We start from the raw sequence: 25,886 nt of genomic DNA, 5'->3' as shown, positions 1-25,886 counted from the left end.
AACGAAATTGAGTTATTTGTAGTGCGGTAGATGGACCTAGGGGGTCTGTCTTAAAGAGTGAAGTAAGTCAGAAAGAGAAAAACAAATACCGCATGCTAACAGATATATATGGAATCTAAAAAAAAAAAAAGAAGTGGTTCTGAAGAACCTAGGGGCGGGACAGGAATAAAGACACAGATGTAGAGAATAGACTTGAGGACACGGGGAGGGGGAAGGGTAAGCTGGGACGAAGTGAGAGAGTGGCATGGACATATATACACTACCGAATGTAAAATAGCTAGCTAGTGGGAAGCAGCCGCATAGCACAGGGAGATCAGCTCAGTGCTTTGTGACCATCTAGAGGGGTGGGAGGGAGACGCAAGAGGGAGGGGATATGGGGATATATGTATACGTATAGCTGATTCACTTTGTTATAAAGCAGCAACTAACACAACAGTGTAAAGCAATTATACTCCAATAAAGACACTAAAAAGAAAAAAAAACTGCTTGCGGTGGGAGACGGCAGGATGGTGAGGGAGGGGCTCAGAGCAGCGGCTGCACGGCCCCGGCCCGGCCCCCTTCCCCGTCACGCGCTCTGCCTCTGAGACTCTGCCCCTCGGCCCAGCGCACATCCGAGAACTCCCGGTGGGCCTGGGATGGGCACGCACGTTCCTGCTTCCTGCTCCTGGTCGGACGGTTTTCCTCCACCACGAACAGGAAGGCGGAGCCTGCGGGAACGGCTGCTGGGCCCTCTGCGTGCCGCGCGGCGGGTTGGGGGCGTCTCCCCACCTCCTCGTGGAAACCTGGGAAACCTAGAGGAGGAGCAAGGGTGCAGCGTGGTCAGCTTTGGCACCGTGTGTGGAAGGGGCAGGGCGGGGGCCGGCGGGCGCCGGGGCTCAGCAGGCTGATGTGTGGTCATGGAATGAAGAGAAGGCTCAAGTATTGGCTGTTTAAATTCGTTTTTCTTTGGTTTCATCTCAGTATGCGGTTGATTGGCTCATATCTGGACTGGAAATGGAAGAGCCATTTAGTTTTATGTCTTCAAATCTGAAACACTTCCAGGTTTTGACTGTGGAGTCCTGTCAAACTGAGCAAAATCCGACGTGAGGCCTGTTCCCTGGGCTTTAACGGACTTTGTTACTCTGCAGTCTGCTACACAATCTGAAAAGGCAGAGAAGTGTGACTTGCACTGTTTGGAAAACCTTTGTGAGTTCCCCCCGCCTCCCCGCCCAAGGGAATGGTTTTCAGCAAATCCCTTGGAAAAGTGGAATCTGAAATGCAGGGGTTCTTCCGCGCACGTGCTGTGGTGGCGCCACTGCATCTTGTTTACGGTCCACTCAGGAGGCAGGTACTGCGCACCAAGGAGGCGCCAGCTAGGCCTCCGGGGCTCGAGGCAGAGCTGGGACCAGCTCCGTGACAGCGCAGGGCCTTCATTCCGACATGCGCAGCAGCCTTGGAGGAGAGCTCGTCCGATGTCTCTGTGCAACCCAGGCCCGCTCCTGCCTTAGCACGGGGCCTGCCTTGCTGGTTTGCCAGACCACCTGGGACGCTGCCTTGATCACACTGGGCCTTGCTTCCGGAGAATGAGGATGGGGGGTGATGGGCTGGGAACGTTCTAAGACTTAGGCCTCTTACCTGTGTAAAGGAGCACTGTGTGTTGTGTGGACTGGTCATTGAGGCATTTGAACAGCAGCACGGCCTTGCTTTAGGGGTGAGGAGCAGTAGTGCCAGTGGCCGCTGTCTGAGAGCCTGAGACCCTGCTGTGTGGGCACCTAGTGTCTCTTCTTGGAAGCATCTAGAATATAACGGAACTAGATTCAACGCTCAGATCCGCATTGTCTTTGAAGGATAGGGCAGTGGGCCTAGATTGTAGTCCTGGGGATCAGGGAGAAGTTAACAGAAGTTACCTAAGAATAAAAGAATAAATCCAAACGCTATCTAGTGCACATGCTATCAGGAATAGAGCGTGTGAACGTATGGGCTTGTCCTGATGAGAGGGACCGTTTGTTTCCATTTCAGAGAGATGAGCAAGGGTGCTTGGATTTCATGGAGATGGTCCAGGTTAAGGTCTTTGGAATCAAACAGACTTTAATTCAAATCCTGGTTCCATCCCATAGGCATTGATTAGTTGTTATTACATAACCTCTGGGCGTCAGTTCCTCTTCTAGAACATAGAGATAATAACGCCTCCTCAGGGGTCCTTGGGAGAAATAAACATAGAACAGTCTTTAATTCTGTGCGTGGCACATGGTAGGCAGTCAGTAAATAGCAGCTACGAAATTTTATACAAGGGTTTACCTTGGGTCACTTCCATACCGTTGGTCCTCAACTCAGTGGCTCCATGCTTTCCAGAGTGCCATGGTGTATAATGAAGGTGTGATGTTGAGCAAGAACTGTGGCTGACCTCAGCTGTGTTATTGAGAGAGTGAGTCAGGATATGAAACTGCATGATGGAAAACCAGGCATCTTTTACCCATCTGACTACGTGCCCTGAGATTTCCCATCCTCGTGCTATTTACTTTTTCTCTTAACACTGGTTGTAGAGAGCAGAGGCCCTCTGACTGGTATTTCAGTTCGTCTGCGTCCCTAGAATCCTGTGCCCCAGAGCGGGCCCTTTTCTTCTCTTTCCTCAGGCGTCCGTGCGTGACTTTGCTGGCAGGAGCACCCTGTAGCACGTAATGACCTTCCACACTGTCGTCCTCTCCTGGGGCACAGGCATTGGTTTCCTCACCTTGGCCAGTGACCCCTCTCTGCCTCTCCCAAGCCCACAGTGGCACACGGCCTACGCAGAGCAGAGCAAGGCCACACAGAGTCTTTGAGGGCATCAGAAGGGCAGCCGTGGAGGGTGTACAGGTTGGCCTGGCAGAGCGAGACCTGACTGTAGAGGACACTCGCAACAGGTGGCTACAGCTCAGGGCCACACGCGTTGCAGTGTTAGCTTGAAAGACGCTCTCGGTTGACCAGATGCCCCACCTGAAATCTGCATCCAAAGATGGGACATTTGTAATTCTTATTCGTGGACTGATTTCTTCTGTGTTCTTCTTTTCTGGGAGAAGGGAGCAGAAGGGTTGAATAATGCGAAGTTACCTAACCCCAGAATCCTTTGGGAAGAAGTACTCTTGAGAGAGTATCAAGAATTTGATGAGACTGATGGAACGACTCTTTAAACATTTCATGTTTCTACAGATATTTTCCAACAAATGAACTAAATTCTTGACAGAATTGTAATAAATCTGCTTATGAGCAGCAATATGGTTACGGTTTTCTGTTCCATTTTTATGTTAGCTATTATTTCTTTTTAAAACTATTTCATGGCCAACATGTAAGCGTTTTACTTGTTAGAAGCTAAGTGAAGCTGGGAAGGAGGAATATACCTCTCATATGTGTGTGAAACGTTAAAAAAGCTTCTTTGTTCACTGCTTCAGTGGTGAAAGTAAATGCAACATAGACATAAGGCTATTTGAACTCTTTATTTGCCACATTTACAATATTAATAACAGCATTTCTAGAAGTTGTCACATCAAGTGAAAGATCTTCATTCCAGGCTGTCTTTTGGGGCCAAATTGAGACTGGATGCATGCATTTAATAAATTGTAGTCTCAAGTAGTCATTTTTGTAAATAATTAGTTTCAGTGAAAGAATAAGTTAGCATATTGTATGCATCTAATGTTGCAAATGTACATAAGCAAACTTTGCTATTAATCAACAGTCAAGCGCGGCAAGTGGGGTCTCATACATAATGAATTGTGCTTAAGCCTCATGGGTTTCTTGATAGAAAAAGAAAACACAAGTGTAGTAAGCTTTTGAATAAAATTTAACTCGATTGCTCTGCATCCTGTAATTGTTTTGGAATCATTAGGGACCTGATAATTCATCTATAGTTTTGGGTTGTTTTTATCTTCATCTGTCAAATAGTAGAGATTTTTAATGATATGTTAAAGTGTTGATAAAATACAGTGTTCCTTTTAACAACTTGAATATTTAGGAGAGAAAGTAGATAGGCTTTTGTAAGGCATTCTTGTCTGCCAAGTATACTGTTTAAATTGTCTCTTAAAAATATGTTTTATTTTTGCTGATGTATTTTAAAGAAGCAATTATTTTAAAAAAGGAACAAACATACGGTTCTTATGACGTGTACCTTATATGGGGAGGAGTTGAAAATTTACATACAGTTTTCTCTGTGTTCTTCGTGGCTGTTTATTTTTTGTTGTTTTTTTGTGGGTTTTTTTTTGCGGTACGCGGGCCTCTCACTGTTGTGGCCTCTCCCGTTGCAGAGCACAGGCTCCGGACACGCAGGCTCAGCGGCCATGGCTCACAGGCCCAGCCGCTCCACGGCATGTGGGATCCTCCCGGACCGGGGCACAAACCCGCGTCCCCTGCATTGGCAGGTGGACTCTCAACCACTGTGCCACCAGGGAAGCCCTTGGTGGGTGTTTTAAAATACCACAGCGAATTCCTCTATAGTCTTGCTTGGGTTCTGACATTAATTTGAGCCCCAGATTTTGAGGGCTTAGGATGCCCATTAAAAGCTGATACCCAGTTTAAACAACGTACCTATGGCCACCCTGACAGTGAGTAAACTAGGGCCCAGTTAAACTTTAAACTGCCTCTTCCTCCTCCTCTCATCGCCCTTGGGACGCGAGCCGTTGGTGGCCTGTGATAGGATCATAACTGTGCAGTTCGCTTGCAGGGGAGGGTGTGATTGTGGGGCAGAAGGCATAAAGGCAGGGAGCAGGGTTTATGTTCCTCTTGCTACGAACCACACAGTAAAACCTCACTAAGGGTTTGCTCAGCTGACCCTCGGAACTCCAGCTCACCCTCCTGTTGACTTCCCTGGAAGCTGGGAGTGTGCCACCTTCGGCCTGTACTCCCTTTTGCGTGTTCCTTTTGTACAGAAACATCTTTGAAAACAGACACTAAAACCAAACACATGAAAGTCAGTTCATAAACTCATGTGTTACAAGTAGTAGGAGCTCTTGTCTCAGAGAATTAAAATCTACATATTATGTCTGTCGTTTTTATACAAACTCAGGTATGTTGCTGATACTTCATGCATGTTTATTAGTGCTTTCCCCTTTTTTCACAGTTGAGCACGCGTTGCTCTTAGGATTGTGCGGGAAATCAGTGCGCTAATGCATGAATCGCTTAGAACAGCACCTGATAAATAGCAAACACTGCTGCCCGCGTTGTCAGCAGCAGGGGGGCTCCAGCTGTGTCCATAGATGAACCTCCACTGTCGCGCCTCCTCTTTTTCACCTGTGCCTTAGTTGTATCATTTGAGATCTGTGTTTCTTACTAGTGACATCAGCACTTTCTCCTTTTTCTACTCTGTGTCCTAATATAACTCTAGAATGTTCAACTGCACAAACTCTGTCACACCCGTGTGGTGTTATTGCCCAAAGAGCTGCTGGCCACCAGGCAGTGTCACGGAACCATCACTTTCATTGTTCGTTCATCAGGTGGCAGTGGCGTGTGAAAGTCCCAGTTGGGCCGGGAAGGGCTCCTTCAGCACAACCATCAGGAGGGTGATGGATCACTGTCTGTTTTACCTTCACCTTCCCTGCCTGCCCAGTTGGACTATAAACCCCAAGTCGATACTCTTGCCAATAAGCCAGGTACTTAAAGGAGCCTCAGTAAATGCTTGAATGGAATCAAACCCCTAAATTTGGTTGGATATAGAGTTTAAAGCCTTTATTCAGGCTTCTCATTTAAAAAAAGAAAGGACTTTACTGAAAGCAGGTAGCATGATTTATTTGTCTTCAGTCCTACCACTGGAAGAAAAGCATCTGAGCTTTAGCAAGAAGGTATAATTAAATGTGGGACAAATCCATCAGACGCAAACGCGAGAGACTCCACCAGCCTCCGCTAACTTGGGCATAATTGTGTGTTTACCAGGACTATCTGGCAAGAGTGTCCACATGATGTTTATAACGTCACCTCAACTGCAGTTTTAAATTTCTGCAGTGAATGTGCACCTTCCTGAGCCTGTGAGGTGTGACACCCCACTCTGGAGTTCCGGGGGCCCTTGCCCTCCGCACCGAGTCCTGGAAGCCAGAGGAGGCGAGGCTTCTCATCCTCAGGAGGTCTGAGCTGCTGTGCGCGGCCAAGGCTCTGGTCACTTCTTCACGCTTAGATTGTATTGGAGAGTCCGTGTGCTTCCTTGTGGACTAAACTCCCAGCCTTGCTAAAGGACAACACCTGGGTCACCTGCCAGGTTCCAGAGCGACTCAGAAGCATATGAGTCTTGGCAGCCCTTTCCTAGGTGACCCTCTGGCATCACCAGTTAACGTTCCCCAACCATAAGGCTGCTTCATCCCATGAAGAGAGAGATGCTGGAAAGCTACTGGGGCCACACAGAGAGGCTGGAAGGCACAGCCCTCCCAGCGCGCGGCGTGTTACACAGTCTACCCGCTGGGTGTAACGAGTGGTGCCCGCCAGTTAGGAGGAACTCGGAACTTTGGGCCTGTTTTCTTACATCACATGGGATTTAAGACCAAGTACATGACATCTGTATGATTTTATGATCATTTTAGTGACTCTTTGCTGCCAGTGAAGTCTTGAGGCACCCCAAAATCCACACCCGCAAACCTCCTGCCCAGCTGGGTGGGTTAAAGTGTTGAGCACGTTTGTCGCGTGGGACAGACCGGAGGGCACAGAGCTGGGGACGCCCCTCCCACTTTCCGGGTGGCCTGCCAGGCGCGCAGCCATCCTCCGTGAGGGGTTAGACCTTGAGCAGCACTTTCTGATGGCTTCAGCCAGCCTGGCATCCTCTGCCCGCCGCGGCAACTCACCTGCTGCCCCGCGGGTTCCTGGTGCTGCAGCACCTGAGCAGGCAGCCCTGCCCTCGCTAGCCCGGGCCAGCGCTCAGTCTCCCGGGGTGCAGCACACCCTGCGGGAGGCCGGCAGAGCCAGGCAGGGCTTCCCGTGCGCGTGACCTTTGTCCTCAGGGCCGTTTCATTTCAGTTTGGCTCGGTCGCCTTCTAATCCTCCGCTTCCCCAGGTGTGATGCTGTCACTCTTCCTTGTCGCTCTCCTCCACGCCGGGGTCTTGAGGTGCAAGCCTCGTGCAGGTGGGATGGACAGTCTTCCTCTGATACCTCCTGTTCTCATGTATCCAATGCTGTGAAGTCGTGGTTTCTCCTGAGAAATCCAGGCAAGGCATCGCTGCCTGCTTTATTAAAAACACTTCAGGGGCTTCCCAGGTGGCGCAGTGGTTAAGAAACCCGCCTGCCAATGCAGGGGACACGGGTTCAAGCCCTGGTCCGAGAAGATCCCACATGCCGCGGAGCAGCTAAGCCCATGAGCCACAACTACTGAGCCTGCGCTCTAGAGCCCACGAGCCACGACTGCTGAGCCCGTGCTCCACAGCAGAAGCCACGGCGATGAGAAGCCTGCACGCCGCAACTAGAGAAAGTCCACGCGCAGCAACGAAGACCCAACACAGCGAAAAATAAACAAATAAATTTTAAAACAATGACAACAACAACCAGAAAAAAACCACTTCAGAAGTTTGTTCTGGAGCATGTCACCTGCTTTTCTGTGTCCTGATTTGGAATGATGGACAGATTTATGTCAAAACAAATCTGAAATGCAATTCAACGCCAGAACGTTCTTTCTCCAAGCCCAGGGGGATGGGTCTGGCTGTTTCTCAGGGGTCACGACTCCAGGAGAGCTTCACACAGGGCTCTCCGACACACTGAGGTTCGGGGAGCATCCCCAAAGGTGGTACACGGTTGTCCTTTTTGGTCCTACAGGGTCCTTGGGGTTGCCGACAGTTGCATATTTCTTGAAGAAACCCTTAAACCAAACCATACATGACTTTATGTTTGCTGTATAAACGTACCCATGCTCTCCATTGCTATGTTAAAAAGCTCAACAAAGCCAAATTCATTCTCCAGCCACTAGCCAGCCCTCTTGTGCCAAGTTTAAAAAGAAAAAGAAGTGAAAGGGCTTCAGTGTCACAATATTGGCCTGAGGATTACTCTTTTTTTTTTAAGATATTTTTGATGTGGACCATTTTTAAAGTCTTTATTGAATTTGTTATGACACTGCTTCTGTTTTATGATTTGGTTTTTTGGCGGCGAGGCATGTGGGATCTTAGCTTCCCTACCAAGGATTGAACCCGCACCCCCTGCACTGGAAGGCGAAGTCTTAACCACTGGACCGCCAGGGAAGTCCCAGGATTACTTTTATTGAGGACATCCTGGGAGGTCTCGGGGGGATGGCCACTGATGTCGCCTCTGCACTGGCCCTGCGGATGTCGGGACGGTTGTCTCTCATCTCCATCTGCCGCACCGGCTCTCTGGCTGCTCTCCTGGGGGCCGGGCTCCCACTCAGTGGTGCTTTCCGGAAGCAGTGGCCACAGGCCAGTGCATTTAGTGTTAGGTGAGTTGCTAGGCTCCCAGGGAGACGTGAATGTGGGACTTAAATGAGTGTGGGCCACGGAGCCCATAATTATCGGGGTTTCAGGGTTCGTCGGTAGGAAACCTGGAGAAACTCCTCCATAATAAGAGTGGCCGTTAGTGATGCCGTGATACTGTCACACCACAGCTCTTTCAGGGACGAGCAGAGCGAGGCTGGAGGAGAGGGCAGGGCAGAGAATAAATTTCATTTTATTGTAGAAATGGAAATTTGTGTCATGGCTTTAAAAATCTGGTTTTATGTGTGTGTTTAATGCCATTCATTTTAAATATAGTATCATAAATCCTTGCTTCAGAATCAAAGCTGTTTAATTACATTTCACCCATGAATAGTTATCTAATGCCAATAGAGAAAGAGTTAGAACGGAGAACTACAGAGTAAATCAGAGGTTGAGATCTTTAGCACAGGCATAAAAAATCAATTTAAGATGAATTTTACTACTATAAAAATTCTTCAGGTATCCTTTTAAGAGTGGGAAATGCTGGGAAACACAGCTCACATTTCAGTTCCCTAGCAACCCAGAGGAAACGGCTACCAGCGTGGGCAGCACCCGGGATGCCCACAACTCCGTGGCCTTTGTTAGATACCCCTGAGTGAACCAGGGCATCTGAGTGTGTGTGACTGTGACTGTGGCTGTGACTCCCCAAGCAAGCAGGTTACTGGTGGGTACAGAGCCCCCTGCCTCCCAGGTTAAGATGCCTGCCTGTCTCCTGGACTGTATGCCCCCCACCCAGGGAGCCCTGTTTGCAGGGTGTGATGGCTGAGAAGACCCCTCAAGCCCTGGAGTCTTACTGAGTAAGTAGGGAACAGAGCAAGAGAGTCACTGGGAACTTCTCTCTGACATGGAAAAATATTTAAGCCAAGCATGGGGTAGAAGTTCCCCACCTTTCCGTGGGCAGACGTCCTAATGGGGAGAGCAATCGGGGCAATGAGAAGATAGTTTCCATCCCCAGAAGTCTCTCCAACATGCCGTTCTGCCACCTGTTCCACTAGACGCCGCTTTCTGCCTGTGAACTGAGCCCCCATCCTTCAGGGTCTCCTGTTGACCAGACCCTGAAAGGGCCCTGTCAGTTCAGGGCCAACCGAGGGCCCTGTGCATGGGGATTCCCTAGAAGCTGGCAACTTGGAGAAGGCCTGGGCCTGCCCAGTGCAGCTGTGTTGCTGGCAGGATCGCCCAGCTGGCCAGCTCTGCAGAGCCGGGGTCTCAGGGGTCCCCCTCTCTCCCTGGTCATCTTGAAGGGCTCATTTCTTCTTTTCCATTCATTCCCTGGTTCCTTCCTTAAGGCCATTCACATTCACATGCTTAGAAAGCCTTCCCTGACCCACCTCTCATTCCATTGTGGAAGAGAGTGGATTCCATCCAAGGAGGCTTATTTCTGGAAAGATCCAAGACCTCTGGAGACTCTTAGACCTACAGAACACCGTGACTCAGAGACTGAGACCCCAGCACAGGGTTGTTTATGAGACGCTGCTTAAAGGTCTTCAGCTGCTCCCCGCTGCTTGCAGGATAAAGTGCACACATTTCTGAATCTGTAAGGCCCTGCACACGCTGCTGTGTGTCTCCTCGCAAGTGAGGCCAGGCCTGTGTTCCCCGGGCGCTTCAGCCACATCCGTCCTACCTGTGCTGGGCCGCGTTGCCAAGCGGCTGTGGCCTCGCATATTCAGTCGGGCCCTCGTAAGGGTGGTGAGTGTACACTGAAGGAGGCAGCCTGTCGGTTGAGGCCTGCGTGACCGCCCTCGGGATGCTGGGGGGAGGCTTTTCCCACCTTCCCCCAAAAGCCTCAAGCTGCAGCCTCTGAGAAGGAGACTAGAGAAGTGCAGGGAAGCCTGCCATCTGTCCAGGGCCTGGGAGGTCAGGAAGGAATGGCATCTGAAGAAATCCGACTTGGTGCCAGTGCTTTTGTGGGTGTGTCATTCTCAGAAATTAAAAGAAAAGCTGGATCCATCATAAAACTGGGGCTCAGAAGCAGCAAAAGTGAACCCTCTCTAGAGGGACGTTTCCTCAGTCCAGCGGAGCACATTCCCTGAAAATCGGTCCCTGCTGAAGGTGAGAAGTCACCTCCTTGAGGGGAGCCACAGATCCCCAAACAGAAGGATTAGCACCCCGAGTAGAAGAAACAGTGAGACCATCCGAAGTGAGTCTAAGATATGTTGGTTTAAACTGGAGCTAAAAGGGAGCACAGTGACCACAGGGAATGAATGAGAAGACTCAGAGGAGAACCAAATAGAAGTCCCGGGCACGAAAGTCACAGCAACTGAAATGAGCCTCGCAGAGTGACCAGCACGCAGAGTAGACTCTCTGAAGCCTGAGACCCAGTGTGAACTCGGAGGGGGTCCCCCAGAAGCCAGCTCAAAGCCACAGAGCACATGGAACCGTGCTGGTCTGTCGTTGAAATGTGGTGGGAGGGGTGGGTGCCTGCAGGCTAATTACTTTGATGGTATCGAGATTTCTGGAAAATATTTTTTAAGATGAGTACTTGGTGATTCTGCAGATCAAAACTGATGCAGATGATAGTCTTAGGAAGGGGCAGGCACACTCCCCCTGGAGTTGCTTCCGTGCTTGTCATCCTCGTGCTCTCACATCCCTGCTCTGCAGGGTGACTGCAGACAGTCAGCCCCAAACAGAAGAGCTCAGGTGCCAGGCGTCCTTTCTGGGCACTGCCCCTTTCCAGAGATCGTGTCCTCACAGCTGGAGGTGGAAGCGCGGGTGGGATGACCCGGGCCGCGGTCCCCGTCCTCCTGCCGGCACCTTTCCGCTGTCCTGGCGCAGGCGAGACGTGCATACCTGCGAGGCAGCTAGGGCTGACCCACTTAGATGCAGTGGGCGTGTTCTGTTTGCTTCTTAGTCACGTGGACGCTGGGCCTAGAGGCTGAATCGGCTCCTGTTATCTCTTTTGCAGCCCCGTGGAGGCCCCCGCTCCTCCTGAGCGGCTCGGAGGTCCAGAGGAAGTGACGGAGCCCCTGGCGCAGTGTGCGGCTTGGCTGGGTGCCTATTTCCATGAGCCCGCGGTCCTCGAGGAGCGCCCCGTGCCTGCTCTTCACCATCCCATTTTCCAGAAAGGTCAGTACCTCGGCCGCCTCGCAGTGTTTGGTTCGGGGGGGCTGGCCTGTTGACTGTCACTGACCTCCCAGCTCCGGTTACTGACTACACTGACGTGGCGTTTTCACATCGTCTGAACGGAGGCGGCGTGTGGCCGCACTGGTTGGATAGGAGTGCGCGGTCTCCACCCGTTCCAAGTGGTTGTGTTAGTTTTGGCACGTGGTCACGTAATTCTTGGCAAAGGCAATAAAAATGATCCATGTAGATGGACTCCTGACTCTCGCTGGCTGAAAGGTTTAAATAGGAACACATCTGAATGGCAGTAAGTTTTTCAATAAGCTTATTGTTAACTTCATCTGCTTGCCAACAGCACAGAAGACGAGGCTCATACGTGGACAATTGGCCACTTCCATACACTCAGTCAGTGACGCTTAACGGTGGAGTGGGTAGCGGCAGTGTGTCTTCTTGAATAAGTTTTCAGGCTTAACCCCTCAAATTTACCATAGTTCAATAATTGTATTCTCGGGCTTCCCTGGTGGTGCAAGTGGTTGAGAGTCCGTCTGCCGATGCAGGGGACGCGGGTTCGTGCCCCGGTCCGGGAGGATGCCACGGAGTGGCTGGGCCCGTGAGCCATGGCCTCTGAGCCTGCGTGTCCGGAGCCTGTGCTCCGCAACGGGAGAGGCCACAACAGTGAGAGGCCCGCGTACCACAAAATAATAATAATAATGATAATAATTGTATTCTCAAGGGATGAATTATTGTAGGATGAACTTATTGTCTACATGCGGTGTGCCGATGGAACATAGAGTCTGCAAAAACCTAAAAACACTTTCCCAGACGTTTCTTTGTAAGCTTTTGTTCGCAGCTTCATTATGGCAACTAGAGTCATTCTAGACACATACGAGGGGTTTATTTCGCATAGTGATTTTTTTCATGGTCATCTTAGTATTAATGAGTGTATACTTACATATAGATATATACGTATAAATGCATACACTTAAGGAAAAAAAATTACCCTGAGATTTTAGATGAGGTAAATTTAAAGCCATCTTGAATTTCAAAATGGAATTCGCTCAGTAAGTTTAATGGTCCTAATTGCTGCTGTGGCTTTCAGCAAAAATGAACTTGAAGGTGGAGCAGGTTCAGGGAAAGCAGGTAGAAAAGTTCAAGCCAGTTGAGCTGATACCTGAGTTGACTAACAAGGTCCAGTGAGTGACCAGGTAGGTAGGACCCTGGACGTTTTTGCTCGTAATGAACTGAAGCTGAGCTGGGTACCACGTCAGCCCCCTTGCATCACGTCAGGCTGTCTCCAGACGGTGTCTTCCATTGGGAGCCCCAGAACGTCTAAAAGGGCGTCTCTAGGACAGGGCGTGAGAGCTGGAGTGGGCCTTTGCCCCATGCCCTACTCACGTCCAGAGACCCTCCGTTGTTGCTCCCGAGAATGGGGCCCTCGCGGGCCGAGGTGGTGCTGTGGCCGCGTCGTCCCCCTGCCCAGCACTGACCGCCTGCTCGGAACCAGCACCTCAGGTCACTGGGCTGAGTCGAGGGTGTGGGTGACCCTCCTCGTGTGCCCCTCCCCCTTCCCAGGCGCAGGATGGGGGTCCTGCTGTGGGTTTGTTTTTACAGTAGGGGCTTGGGAACCTTGGAACAGTGAACTCTTCAATCTCCTGTTGCCATTTGGGGGTTACTGCCCTGGCAGGAGCAGGAGAGAACTGGCCGAGTGGCTCTCCTTCTCTTTACATGTATCACCTAAGTGAGCTGAAATTTAAGGGTTAGAAAATTTCAGAGCAGAGAAATTACGAAACCAGGTCAGGAAGGATCTGTATGATCTAACGAGGGGGTCAGCAGGGGGTGAGCTTATAAAATCCTGAAGTCCTGTCCTCAGTGCTTGAAGAGAGTTGGGACCACTCTCACCCTGCCGCCCCCCGCCTTCCCGGCTCTGGGCCCGAGCTTGGCCATCTCCTCTGCCAGCTGGTCATGGTCATGGTCATGGTCATGGTCATGGTCAGTCTGGGCAACCAGGACAAGCTGCAGGTAGGCATTGGGGAAGGATGAAGTCCGTCCAGTCACCCAGTAGCCCATCCCCTGTTGGACAAGCCCTGCAGAGCTGGTGGACACTCACTACTGGGGCCAGGTCCCCTCCCGCTGGGTTTTGGGGTGAGGGCAGCCTCTCGCACCGCCCTGGTGGCAGGAGGTCCCCCAGGCTAGGCCCGCCTGCTGACAGTGGTTGCTGTAGGGCCAGGATTTCCCACACAGCAGCATGTGTCAGCCAGGTGTTTCTAATTTAGCTCAGTCACACCTCCCAGGCAGGGACCAGGTGTGGGGATTTTGCATTTTAAGAAGGGAGGTGGTGGATGGTTGTAATATGATTGCTAACACGGAGTTAATTGGCACTAACCCCCAGATGTGGTGACACCCCTTTCTGTCCAGCGGTGGTTGGCTTTGCTCTCTTTCTCTGTGTCCCTTAGCCAGTGAAATTGTGGTGAGCGGAAAAGGCCCACACAAGGAAAGTGCCCTGGCAGCCCCAGAGCTTCTAGAAGCTGTGAAGCAACACAAGAAAAGAAACCTTTGCAAATGGGGAGGAATGGGTGCGTTTATCGTGGAATAAATGCTTCCTTGACAAATGCTATTTTCTGTGCATCTCAGATTTTGAACACGTTTAACATCCTTTTGGGTGTCATTTTTCATCATATTCCTCTGAGATTTAGAGCAGACCTCCCTGTTTCAACTTGGTTAGAAGCGTAGTGATAACTGAGCTCCTCCTTGAGTTCAGCACTTCCACGGGTAACTCCCAGAGCCCGGCCTGGAAGGTCCTGGCCTCTGCTCCGGCTGCGCTGTCTGTTCCACTACCCCGGGCCTGGCCTGGCCTGCTGCTGCCCAGAGGCCCCTCTGCTCGGGCAGGACCGCTCATCTCTCAGGCTCCTTCCTCCAGATCACTGTGGTGTTCTCCATCTAGTTGTTCTGTTAGGCTGGTCACAAAGCGGTGCTGAGTTGAACCATACGGAATTGCCATTTTGTAGGTGAAAACATCAAATATTGGAAATTTCACATCATTCAACTTCTTACCTTGGAGGATTTCTGAAGTCTAAGTAGGAACAAGTTAATTATCTAGGTATTTCTGGCAAGAAACCGTTGAGCTGTCCTCCTGACCAGAAGCCTGGAGGCCTAGGTGGCTGCCTTTTTCCTGGGCCGCAGCAGGTGGGGTTTCTCTGTGGGAAGGAGAGGCCGCAGTTACCGGGGGTGAGGTTCGTGGTGCTGTTGAAGAAATGAAAGTGAAGCGTGAGTGTGAATAAGAAGTGTTCTAATTCCTTGTGGGATTGTTGTTTTAGTCGTTTAATTTCAAAAACAAATTAACGTTTTGTTTTCTGAGTTTTGTGAAGGGAGTTTGTGTGTTGCTCAGGAGCTAGCCGTCTTGTAATGCAGTGAAGCATTTAGGGAGGTCGGGTCCTCCCTATAATATAACCTCTTAAAAAGGTCCGATTTGTTGATTTTGAATTCATTTTTCTCCAAGAAATAGTTGTTTAACGAAGCCATTATTCCTGAAATAAATCTTACTCTTTCTTTCATAATAAAATATCATTTAAACTTACTTTCTGTGGATACTCCCTCACTTCTTTTATTTACTTATAAAAAATTTAACTTCTTTGTATAATATGCGTCTTAACGCTTGTAGCCTTAGAGATCGATCGCAAAAGCAGTTGGAGTGACTAACGAAGCGCTGTACCAAGAGCAGTATTTCACACTGAGTTCAAGAAGAGCAGGCCTGCGAAAGGCTAAGATGTGCTTTCAGACCCAGAATGTGTGTGTACACACTTCCTTCCCTCTGCCCCTGAAGACCCTCCTGGGCAGGCGTGGCCAGGTGATGGGCGGCAGGTCTGCCAGGCGTGCGGCTTTGTGCTTTTCCTGCCAGCCTGGAGTGCCCTCGCTGGGCAAGTACCTGGCCTGTGCCGAGGACACCACAGGAGGCCGTCCCCGGGGCACGTGTGGAGGCCCTTGACTGTCCTCCCTGTGTGGTCTCACACATGACGGTTTTCAACAGATGAGTTCTGAGTTTTCTTTTCAAAGTGACTGCAATGTTCCCTTTTAAATGACATATTTAACACTTTAATAATTCCTTCGTCACAGCTATTAGCTTGTAGCTATGAAATCCAGCTGCATGACAGTGGTAAAACCTGCATTTTTTTAAAACCTGCTGGCTAGAGGGAAGTTTCTTTGCAACTTCTATTTCAGAGACTCCGTAAGGAGTCTTGTAATTGTGTACCCCCGTCAAACCCTCTTTCAAAAGGGCCTCAAGAAAACCCTACCAGTCAGTTAGGGGAAAGGCCCTTTCAGGGCGCATGAATTAATTTCCCCACTGTGTCCTAAATGTGGGGTCCCTCTGAGCCCCCTTCATTCAGTGCCCTGGAGGCCTGCTTTGGTGTGCATGTTGCCTTACACGCCATAAAGCCAGCCCAGTCAGCCTCCGGAGGTGTCGCCGCGGAGAGGAGAGCATCTCCTCTCAGGCTCCCTTCTGGGTCCGCAGCAGGAGGCAGCTTTGTGCTTTCAGGCAGTTTGTACTGATATTTTTCCTGAATTTAAAAAAAAGAATTACAATTTAAAGAGAAAATAGCTAAAGTGGGAGATGCTTTACAGGTTCTGGTTGATAGCCATCGCTGTTCTCCTGTTCTTTAAATGAGGGCTTCTAAAAATGGTTGACCTTGCTGAGATATTACCTGGTGGGGCTGGAAGGTTTATAAACCTTCCGGTGCCCATTTACTGATTAGAACAAGCTAAGGCTTGCACTTAAATTAAGTGGGAAGGAAACAGCTGGTGAGAACGGACTTCTTTCAACCCTAGCGCTGCTGAGCTGCTTTTCAGGGCTAATAGACGTGGAGATCTGGGTCTGTGGCCTTCTAAGGCTGAGGCTGGGAAAGGTGAAATGAAAAGACCAGATCAAAAGCCTGAGAGCGGGTGGCAGGCCACGGAGCCCAAGGTGCCGGGAAGGTGGTCGGAGGTCTCGAATCGATACAGGAGGCCACCGCCAGGAGCGGCCCATCACCTCTTTCACGGAGAGTAAAATCCAGTGTGTTTTTGTGGTTTAGAACCATGAGAGAAAAGAGGTAAGTGGGAATGTTTATGAACAAAAGCAAGGCAGGACTTGGTGAAAGCCAAGGATCCGCGGGGTGTAGCGCGAGTCCTGGGGGCGACAGAGGGGGGGTTAAGCTGCCTTCCTCGTCGGGATGTGCGTTTGTTTGCTCCTGACCCTTCGGGCTTCGCTAACCCGTCTCCAGGAATCCCTCCCCGCTAGGACCAGGAGGCCAGTCCCACGCCGTCGTTCGTCCCTTTGCGGAGCCGCTCAGGAGAGCCCTGCTTTTCTCCAGGCGGCCCCTCCATCTGGCTCTCATGGGAGCCAACAGCTGCCACGCATCCCTTTCCTAGTGGACGGGAGCACCTTCGTGGGCTCGTCATCCTCTCCTGCCTGCCTGGCCCCTGCCCTCATTTGAATATTACATCACTTCCAGCCCCTCAGTGGAACAAAAATTAGATTCCCAGAATTCTGTGTTCCACGTTGAGGGTTTCTCTGGGTTGGGGGCTCCCAGCCTGGGCCGAAGGAGCATCATTTCAGCAGGTGGGACTGTGTGAGGCCGGCCAGGCCAGCTCAGAAGCAGTCAGTGCACTTCACTAGGAGCTCTTCACCTCAGCTATCGGCAACGTTCCGGTGTATTGTGAGGTTCACGGGCCAAAGAGCGTAATGTCCGAGGGTCATCATTTTTCCTATTTTATCTTGATGCAGTTTCCTGCCTGGCGGTTGCCATTAGGTAACCACATGTTGAACTAGGAGAGAGTCTTGAAAGTTTCAACTCCGACTCGTTCAAGCAAACAGGTTCTTCAGGTTAGTCTGGTAGCTCAGGCCCTTCTTCTGGGAGTGTATGTATCAGAATGCTCTAGAGAGCTTGTTAACAATAGTATGCCTCTAATTTCTAAAATCTTACAAGAGGCAACTATATATATATATATACACACACACACACACATATACACACACACGTGTTTGTGTGTCCATACGCACACACATGTATATGTGTGTATATGTAGTATGTGTACCTGTGCGCTATTTTGAGAATTATCGCCTTTAAAGGAATTGATTAATATGGATCTAGCTCTTCTGCGTGCTTTTGCTGCGTGCTTCACTCTATACGAAGGTTAACACTCCTAATTTAGTAATGATTCCGTTTGAGACGTAATTGCCTACTTAAGAAGTGTTTTTGCTGTTGTAATCAACAGCTTACATAAGTTCTAGGTTGCGTGTGCATGTCTCCCTGCCTTTGGAGCTCTGCACATAGCCAGGGGAGAAGGCGGGAGAGCCCACGTATCCTTCACCTTTGAGTTGGGAAGACTGGGCGAGACAGGCGGCACGTCAACACCTCCATTGCCGGGTATGGACGCACATCGGGACGATGCCCCCCGAGAGCCTGAAGAGCCTCGCCAGGCGCTGCCACGTTGCCAGGATACCCCAGGGTAGAGTGTCGGCACAAAGCTAACCAGAGCCTTCAGAAGGCGCCCCGATACTTTGACCAAAACTGTGTCTTTTCTTTGGAGTAGCCAGCTGAGTGAAGCTTTAGATTCTCCTGGAGACCCGCGAGCAGTGGAAGTGGCCGTTAGAGGGGTTCTGGATACTGACCTAATTCTCCGTGTACCCAACGTGGAACTTGTCCTGGGACCGCGGGGATACAGTGTAAACACCCACATACCCGACAGCCGCCTTACACTCACCTTAGGGAGCAAGTGTAGTAAAATGCCCGCCCCCCTCCTGTGGGGGGAGAATGTAGCCTGTCGATACCTGCTCCTGAGTGCCGTCGTGGCTGGAACAGAACCACAGCCTGCTGGCCTCCGAGAAAATGCCTGGTGTCCCTGTGCAAAGAGCCCTCTGACGGATCAGTAATTACCAGGGTATCCTGGGTAGCCTAGTTCAGTGGAAGTTTCCTCCTAAATCTAAGAGGTGGTCAGATCCTGCGTTCCCTGAGGTTTCCATAAATCAGGCAAAAAAATTGAACTTGAGAATGCCTTCCCTCAAGGCCACTGGGGTCACACGGTATAATTTAACCAAGCTCAAACGGTAACCAAAAAGCTGGTTTGAAAGTCAGCTACTTTCAAACCTTGTAGGATTTAATGGGGTCTCTATTACAAATAAATAGTACCTAAAATTGAAATTATTACAAGTGTTGCTTTTTTGGGAAAATATTCACATTAAAACATGACTATTACCTGTAGCGTAGCAATTAAACATCGTACCAATGCAAGTGCCTATTAAAAATAAAAGTCACCCTGATTACGTTCACACGTTTAGAAAGATATTACTTGCAAGGTCCTCTGTTGGATTTGGGTGTATTTCACCTCAAAAAAGGAGTAAAGAATCAAGTTTCTGCCTGCTAGGGGAAGTAAATTACATTGTCACCTTCTTAATGTATTTTAAAGTGACAAACCGACTTTAAATGTCCTTCCGAGATTTTTGTTTCGACTGTAGTCATTATTATACGTGTGCTGCTTCCAAAGAGGATGTTTAAAGTAATATTTTTGTGGTCATAGGATGTCTATTCACATTTTACAGGCAACATTAATGTATCTTGATACCATGCTAGCGATAATAAATAGCAGCATCTCTACTACCTGGGTTTATAGAGAAAATGGTATTTTAATACAACGGTGTATAGAACTGGACTATAAGTTACCAACGTTAAATGTGCATATGTTGGTATAAAACTCATGGCAGTAATGCCATCAAACTATTTGTAGGATCCCAAAGTGTAGAAACTATTACTTAATTTAAATGCTCTGTCACATAGGTTTACTTGCAGCCCTTATGTTCAAGATGACTCAGAATATAAGACTTATTGAAGGTCACGTTTCAAATGTCAGGATGGAAAAGTGAGGTATCGACGTGGAGAAGAATCATCTGTGGTCACGTTTCAAATGTCAGGATGGAAAAGTGAGGTATCGACGTGGAGAAGAATCATCTGTCTTTCCGAGGTGTGAGGCCATTGGTGTGGCTTTCATGACCACGAAGGGTGGGAATCTCCAGGGCAGAGCAGACCTGCTGGAGGCTCAGCTTCTGGGGCATCATGTGATGTTTTAAGGCCACATAATAAAGTGCTTCTGAAGAAGAAAACTGAAGAAGGAAGTAGAGGAAGAGTCTGTTTAGCTCTTCAATATGTCACTGAGTTACATTCAGATTTTTCCTGCCCTCAAAACACTGAGGGGAATATCGGTAATGTTTTGGGAAGTAGCATCCCTGCTGAGCCCTGCCCCTCAGCCAGCATCACTGTAAAGGGGATCGCTGTTACTACGGCAACTACTTTTTCCTTTCTTGAGTGCTGCTGTTTGTCCTGACACAAACACATCGTGTAAAGGGCGTGTCCCGGATTTGGGGGGAGGGGGCATTGTCTGCTTTTTCCTAAAAACACACACTCCTTCCTCAGCTGCGCTGCGAGGTCCAGCAGCAGCGTGCTCTTTCAGCCTGCCCTCAGACAGCGTGAAGGAGACCCAGCCTCCACGCATTGGAGGCCCGGGGCTCACTGCTTGGCCAAGAGGTATACTTTCATAGAGAATTCGCATCTCTTCTCTTTGTAGAATAAAATATGCAAGAACCAACATAAATGGCATGTCCCCCCCCCCTTTTTTTTTTTTCAAGAATTGGGCCTTTGATGTTCAAGAGCAGCTAATATTAAAGGCCGTCCCTAGCAGGCTGTAGAAACGGCACCTATTTATGACACGTAAAGCAGCACAAATCTCGCTGAATATGATGGTATCATTAGTTTGTGAATCGCATCCTTGAAAATAACCGTGGAGGAGCCAGATCGGTTTAGAAGAAGATAACAAAATGGTTTAAGCTACTTAGGTTGAATGCCAATTATATTTTAATATTCAACTGAGCATATTTTACTAAGAAAAAAGGCCGCACTGACGCATGCATAACTCATTGGCAGCGCCGGCCAGCTGTGCCACTCTACTCTCCGAATCACTTTGTGCATTTTAGTAGCATGGTAATTTAGTAGAGAACTACCTGAGTGATGGCATTTTCAATGAGCAGGTAATCTACAGAGAATTTTTATATGCTTATGAGTTCTGTGCTTCAGCCCGGCAACACAAAAATACATCAAGACCAATTACGGTATCAACTTTCAGTGTGGTACCCTCGCCACGCAAGTGCATGTATTTCTGCCCCAGGCATTTCAAATTGCATCTAATTTGAAATCTTTGGGGTTTTAATTAAATTTCAGAATATATGGAATTCTTCATTAGTACCTGCTCTGAATAGCAGATTATGCTTCTCGGTTTCTCGTTAAAGAAGTAGGCTGTGGTAAAGAGCATGTTCAGGAACCAATCATTTGTGGGGCCTGGGTATTGGAACAGAAATAGTGAAATGCAAAATAATATCCAAAAGATTATTAGTCCAGGGAGAGTCTCTTGATTTGTATTTTAATGGAATTTTACATTTCTCTTAATGATTTGCAAATTGTCCTCTGATTATAAGATGCATTAAGCTTTTCACTTTAATGGCAAAGACACAGCCATTAGCAGAATTTTTTTTTCTGTCTCCTTTTTAGAGCGCTTCCCTGCAGCAGATAAATATTGAAACCATTAACACCTTTTGATGTTCGTCACAGCCTGCGTCTTAGACCCACGCACGCACGGCTCCCAGGGCCTCTCAGTGTTAACACGTGGCTGGGGGCCCCGACTCTCCACCCGCTGTGCTTCCTGTTCTAGAATGTGGGATTCGGCGCATTTGGGGTTTCATTAGCGGTCTTGTTTATTTGGGTTAAAGCTAACGCGTTTCAGTATTACTAATGGCCCCATTTGTGCTAATAAAAGCTGTGCTGTCAGCGTGGAGGTTGACGGTGGTCTGCAGGGCTGGAGCGAGGGGGAGCCTGCGCAGCCCCGGAGAATCGGGAAGGAGTGCACCCGGCACCATCTCCCCGCGCGGAGCTCGCAGAGGGCGCTGGCTGCCTGGGCTGACCGCACTCCACCCCGACCGCAGAGCACCTGCCTCTGGCTTGGCCTCTGAGATACTGTCTGCCCGGGTGGGCGGACCACGCGGAGCCACAGCAGAGGGGGAGGGCTCCAGGAGGAAGGGCGGCCCCCACCTGACTCGGTCCTGCTGGGAACCAGCTGTCCTGCTGGGAACCAGCCGCGCTCAGCCTCCCAGGGCCCCGAGGGGTCACTCTTCCCGACTCTTCTCCGACGGCACCCGGTCCGTTGTCCTTTCGTTCACTGCCTCGTGGATGTGGGTTGAGCACCAGAAGCCGTTGTTCATCGTGCCGTGGATACAGTTACGGATGAGGTGGGTTCTAGTGGGGGGAACGGGGGAGGGGAACGGAGAGGTGGTGAACAGACGTGGGGCTCACCGTGGGTCACAGGTGGCACCCTGTGGAGCCCTGTGTTTGTCCTCAACCCAGCACCCAGCCCAGTCCCCGTGAACGTGACAAGGAATGCACGAATGCAGGACGTGCCAGCCCGCTTTTGGAACTTCGCGTGATGTTCCTAGGTCTGGGTGTCCCTTGCGATGAGCGCAGACGAGGCCCGCCGCCATTTCCTCCTTTCCCGGGATCTCTTCATTTGTGGGCCATCCTCCTTTGGTGGAACACGTACGTGAACGCGTTGGGCTTTGTGTCGGGGATGTCTGCTCCGAAGAGCACGATGTTAGGGGACGCAGGCCCGCCGCCCTTGACTGAGGCTGGAGGTCTTTGTGAAGTGTTGCCGGCACCCTGGACGCACTTCGTGGCCGGGTACCCTGACCTTCAGTTCAGTTGCCGGGGACTGGGCCATTCTTCCAAGCGTGGCTTCTCGCTCTGCAGCACAGAAAGCGAGAGGATGGGGCCAGCGGGCCAGCCAGGTGTCAACACGAGGGCGTGTGCGGAAGTGTGCCTCGTGTCTGAGAAAACTGGCAGGCGTGCTTCCCTGTTGTTTCCTCCTCCTACAAGGAGAAGATAGGAAAGGCGCCCCTAATCAACGACGGTTATGTTGAACAGTTCGTTCCCTGGTAGCGAACCAGGCCTCCGAGGAAAAGCAGGGAGCCGTTGGCTGAGACACTGCTGCATCTGTAGAGCACGCACCACCCCAGGCACGCGCTGGGACTCCAGGATGCTTCCTGGGTGGACGTGCGGATGCAGGCAGCCTCCGGCGCGGCCCGGGCCCCAACGCTGCACTCAGTTGTCCGCCTGGCCGCCTCTCCAGAGCCTGTGCCAGGCGGCCCCAGCTCCGCCTGGCTCTCCGTCTCGTCTCTGCCCCGCCGCAGAAGCCTGTGAGGATTGACCGCGTTGCTCTCCGCTGTGCAGTGAAGTCTCATCAGGCCTGCCGTGAGGCCCCGCTCCTCCTTCCACCCAGAGGAAGAGTCTTTGCTGGTGGAACTGGTTCCTGCTGTCTGGGCTGGAGGGTTGAGGGCCTCAGGGAAGGTGGGATCTTACGTAGCAAATCTCTGGGGAGCCCCTTCCTGGGGAAGGCTCACGCTGGCGCAGACGTCTGCACAGGCCCTGGATCCCGAGGTGTGTGAATGCCCCGGAGCCAGGCCCCACACCGCCTGCACCTCAAGGCTGGAGCCCTTCTCTGAGGCCTTGCGCGTGACCTCTCGGGACCCCCGTCGCTCCTGCCCAGGGCTGCACACACGCTGTTTCTGAGCCTGAGTGCTTTTCTAAACCTCGGGTTTCTAAACTCAACCAGTTTAACCTGGGATCCTAGAAGGAAAACTGGAGGCTCTGAGTTTACGTTAGAGATCTGAGCTGTTAGCTTTCTCTCTCAGCACACGTGATGGTTCTCGGAGAACTTCTTACAACTTGTCGGCCTTGCCCCCCTCCCTGAGCTGATAAAGGCAGTGCCACGTGTGCCCTCGTGCCCGCCCGCCACTGGGTGGCGGAGCTCCCTGGAGCCCACGGCACGGCCGCACCCACCCCAGGTGAAAGGAAGTCAGGGGACTGTCTCCCGCACCCATCACTCCCTCGGCCCTGCTGCTGCTGCAGAGCGGAGGGTCTGTGGGGCTCAAGGACAGCTGAGCGCAAGCAGGGCTTCGGAAGACGTGAACAGACCTCCTCTTAAACTGTAGGGGGAACCTGTTCTAGGCTACTTGGGTAAAGCCTAAGTTCTACTGGATGTTAATAGATATCTCACCAGAAAAAGATTCCATGACCGAAAAGCTTGAGAAATTTTAAACAAAGCTAAACAGGTTTCTTTGTGACAGGAGTTCTCAGAACCTTCAGCATGTTGCTGGTCAAGAAGATGGTCAATAAATTCCCTGACTTGCCCAGACATCCTTCTTCTACGACGCCTCTCCCTGCTGGCATCTCGTGGGGTGCTGGTGTTTCTCAGAGCGCAGCCTGGGGGACTCCAGCCTGTGGAACTGCCATAGAAATGAGCTAGACATCCTGGGTTGACCTGTGGACACTGGCGGGGTTTCAGGAAATGTCTGGCTTTGCAGAGGACCCTGGGAGGTGTGCGGCCCTAGCCCACCCCGTCCCATCCCAGACCGAGTGCGCACGGGCCCTTTCTTCCAAGAGCATGCGGAAGGAAGCGTGTAGGATAACCACTTCCCAGCTGCCTTAGACGCTGCTGTTAAGTGATTCTTGATTGGTTGTTCCTTTTTATACTCTAGGGTCAGAAGTCCTAGAAATCACTCAGTTCAACATATCTATTGAATGCCTTCCCCTGGACTTAAAAATAAGTAAATAAACGTCGCCCTCTTCAAAGTGAAGCTGGGAGGGTGGGGATGCGGATGCGGTTCTCTGGCAGAGCCCTAGGCCAGACCACGGAGAAAGGAGTTCAGTTATCAGTCATTCAGCAAATATTTATTGATCTATAAGTAAAGCCCTCTTTTTGGCTCTTGGAACTTAGCAACAAACCAAAAGTTCTGAGTCTTATGAAGCTTATATTCTAGTGGGAAGTATGCAGGTGTGTGTTTGTAAGTCTATCCCATAGATATAGATGTAGATGTAGATATATACCCGCTAGACCGTCAGGGAGGGGCGTCATCGCTTTGTGAAATAGAAACCAGGCCGCAGGGATGAGGGAGTGAGGGGGCTCCTTTGGGAAGTATGGTCAGGATGGGAGGGGACGCCACGAGCATGGAATCCGGATGCTGGAGACATCGTCGTCTTCCCTCTTATTTTAAAAGTTAATTGTCGGGGGGAAAGGAAGAAAACTATGTGAATAAATACCTTTTGAATCATTTTTTATCATATGAGAGAAAGGAGCAATTTCAAGGGCCTCATGAAGAATAATTGCTGAGTCCACTGATGACAGGTTGGTATTTTCATTATTTTTATGAAATAGCTACTTCAGACAAAAGAATATTCATTAAGGATTTGTGAGGTATAAACAAAAAAGAGGGGACTCCTATGTACCCACCCAGGTTGAGAATGGAGCACTGCCAGCGCCGCTCAGTCCCACGTGCCCGCCCTGGCCACGTCTGCCTTCCCCCAGCCCGACTCCATGTTTTGCATTTTTTATATGAATGGAATAACGCTGATGTCTCCCTGTGACTTGCTTCTTTCAATCAACATTTTTGTGAGACCCGTCTGTTTTGAATCCTGTAGGGATACTTCACTAATTATAACTACTGTGTAGAATCCCATCTTATGGATGTGCTGTTATTTGTTTCCTATCCTCTGTCAGTAGGCATCGGGCTTCTCCTCATTCTTCGCCTTTTTAACTAGTGCTGCTACAAATACTTTAGCACAGGTGTCCCAGTGTCCAGGTGGCTGGAATCTGTGGGCAGAGTACTGGAGAAAAGGGAGCTACACAGAGAGCTTCAGAACTCGGCGTGGTGTCCTCGAGTCAGTTGCGGAGTGCTAGTGTGTGTGCGTGGGGAACCACTTGAGACTGACAAGGCGCTACTGGGAACTGAAGTTGAACGATTCCCAGGGGAGTGAACAGCACTAGAGATGGAAAGCGTGGGAAAGTATGAGAAAAAGTTTGTGTTTTGTTTTTCATTTAAAAATGATTAACTGTTCAAAATAAAATTAATAATAATAAATTTGGGGTTTATAATATACATAGAAGTAAAATACAACAGTAACACGAAAGGTAGGACTGGGAAAATGGAAATATGCTGCTCTCAGTTATTAGATTACTGTGAGCAAGTTATCGTATTAACTGAGGGAAGACTTTGATAAAGAGGCATAGTATAAATCCTAGAATGCCGCTAAGAAACAGAACCAAAGTGAATAGTTCACAGGCCAGAACAGAAGGTAAGATAGAGTACTAATTTTTAAAGTAATCTAAAAGGAGGCAGGACATAGAGGGAAAGGAGAACGGAGAACACATGGGACGAAGAGCAAGTTGGTAGTAGGTAGATTGAAGCCCAAGCCTACCGACATGTACGGTGAATGTAAATGATCTCAAGGTTCAAATTAAAAGGCGTAGATAAACAGACTGGATTTAAAAAGCCAGACCCCACTATATATTTTCTACAGTAAACAGAT

At 50.0% G+C, this 25,886-nt stretch overlaps 1 protein-coding gene across 7 annotated transcripts in view; it reads left to right on the top strand.

The window, feature by feature from the left end:
* The window catches only part of MGMT (O-6-methylguanine-DNA methyltransferase), a 344,140-nt gene that overhangs the window by 228,192 nt on the left and 90,062 nt on the right, over nt 1-25,886 (top strand). For all 7 annotated transcript variants that reach the window (XR_011246747.1, XR_011246748.1, XR_011246749.1 and 4 more), the window contains exon 3: nt 11,300-11,460. Coding sequence is in view for 4 of the 7 variants with exons in the window: in XM_069541493.1 (XP_069397594.1) it covers nt 11,300-11,460 (161 nt within the window). In the remaining 3 variants the exon portion in view is untranslated. The remainder of the gene's footprint in view (nt 1-11,299; nt 11,461-25,886) is intronic.

This window comes from Delphinus delphis, chromosome 16 (genome assembly GCF_949987515.2).
Source record: "Delphinus delphis chromosome 16, mDelDel1.2, whole genome shotgun sequence".
NCBI lineage: Eukaryota > Metazoa > Chordata > Mammalia > Artiodactyla > Delphinidae > Delphinus > Delphinus delphis.
Note: the sequence above shows the minus strand (reverse complement) of the source record. Positions and strands in the feature narration are given on the sequence as shown.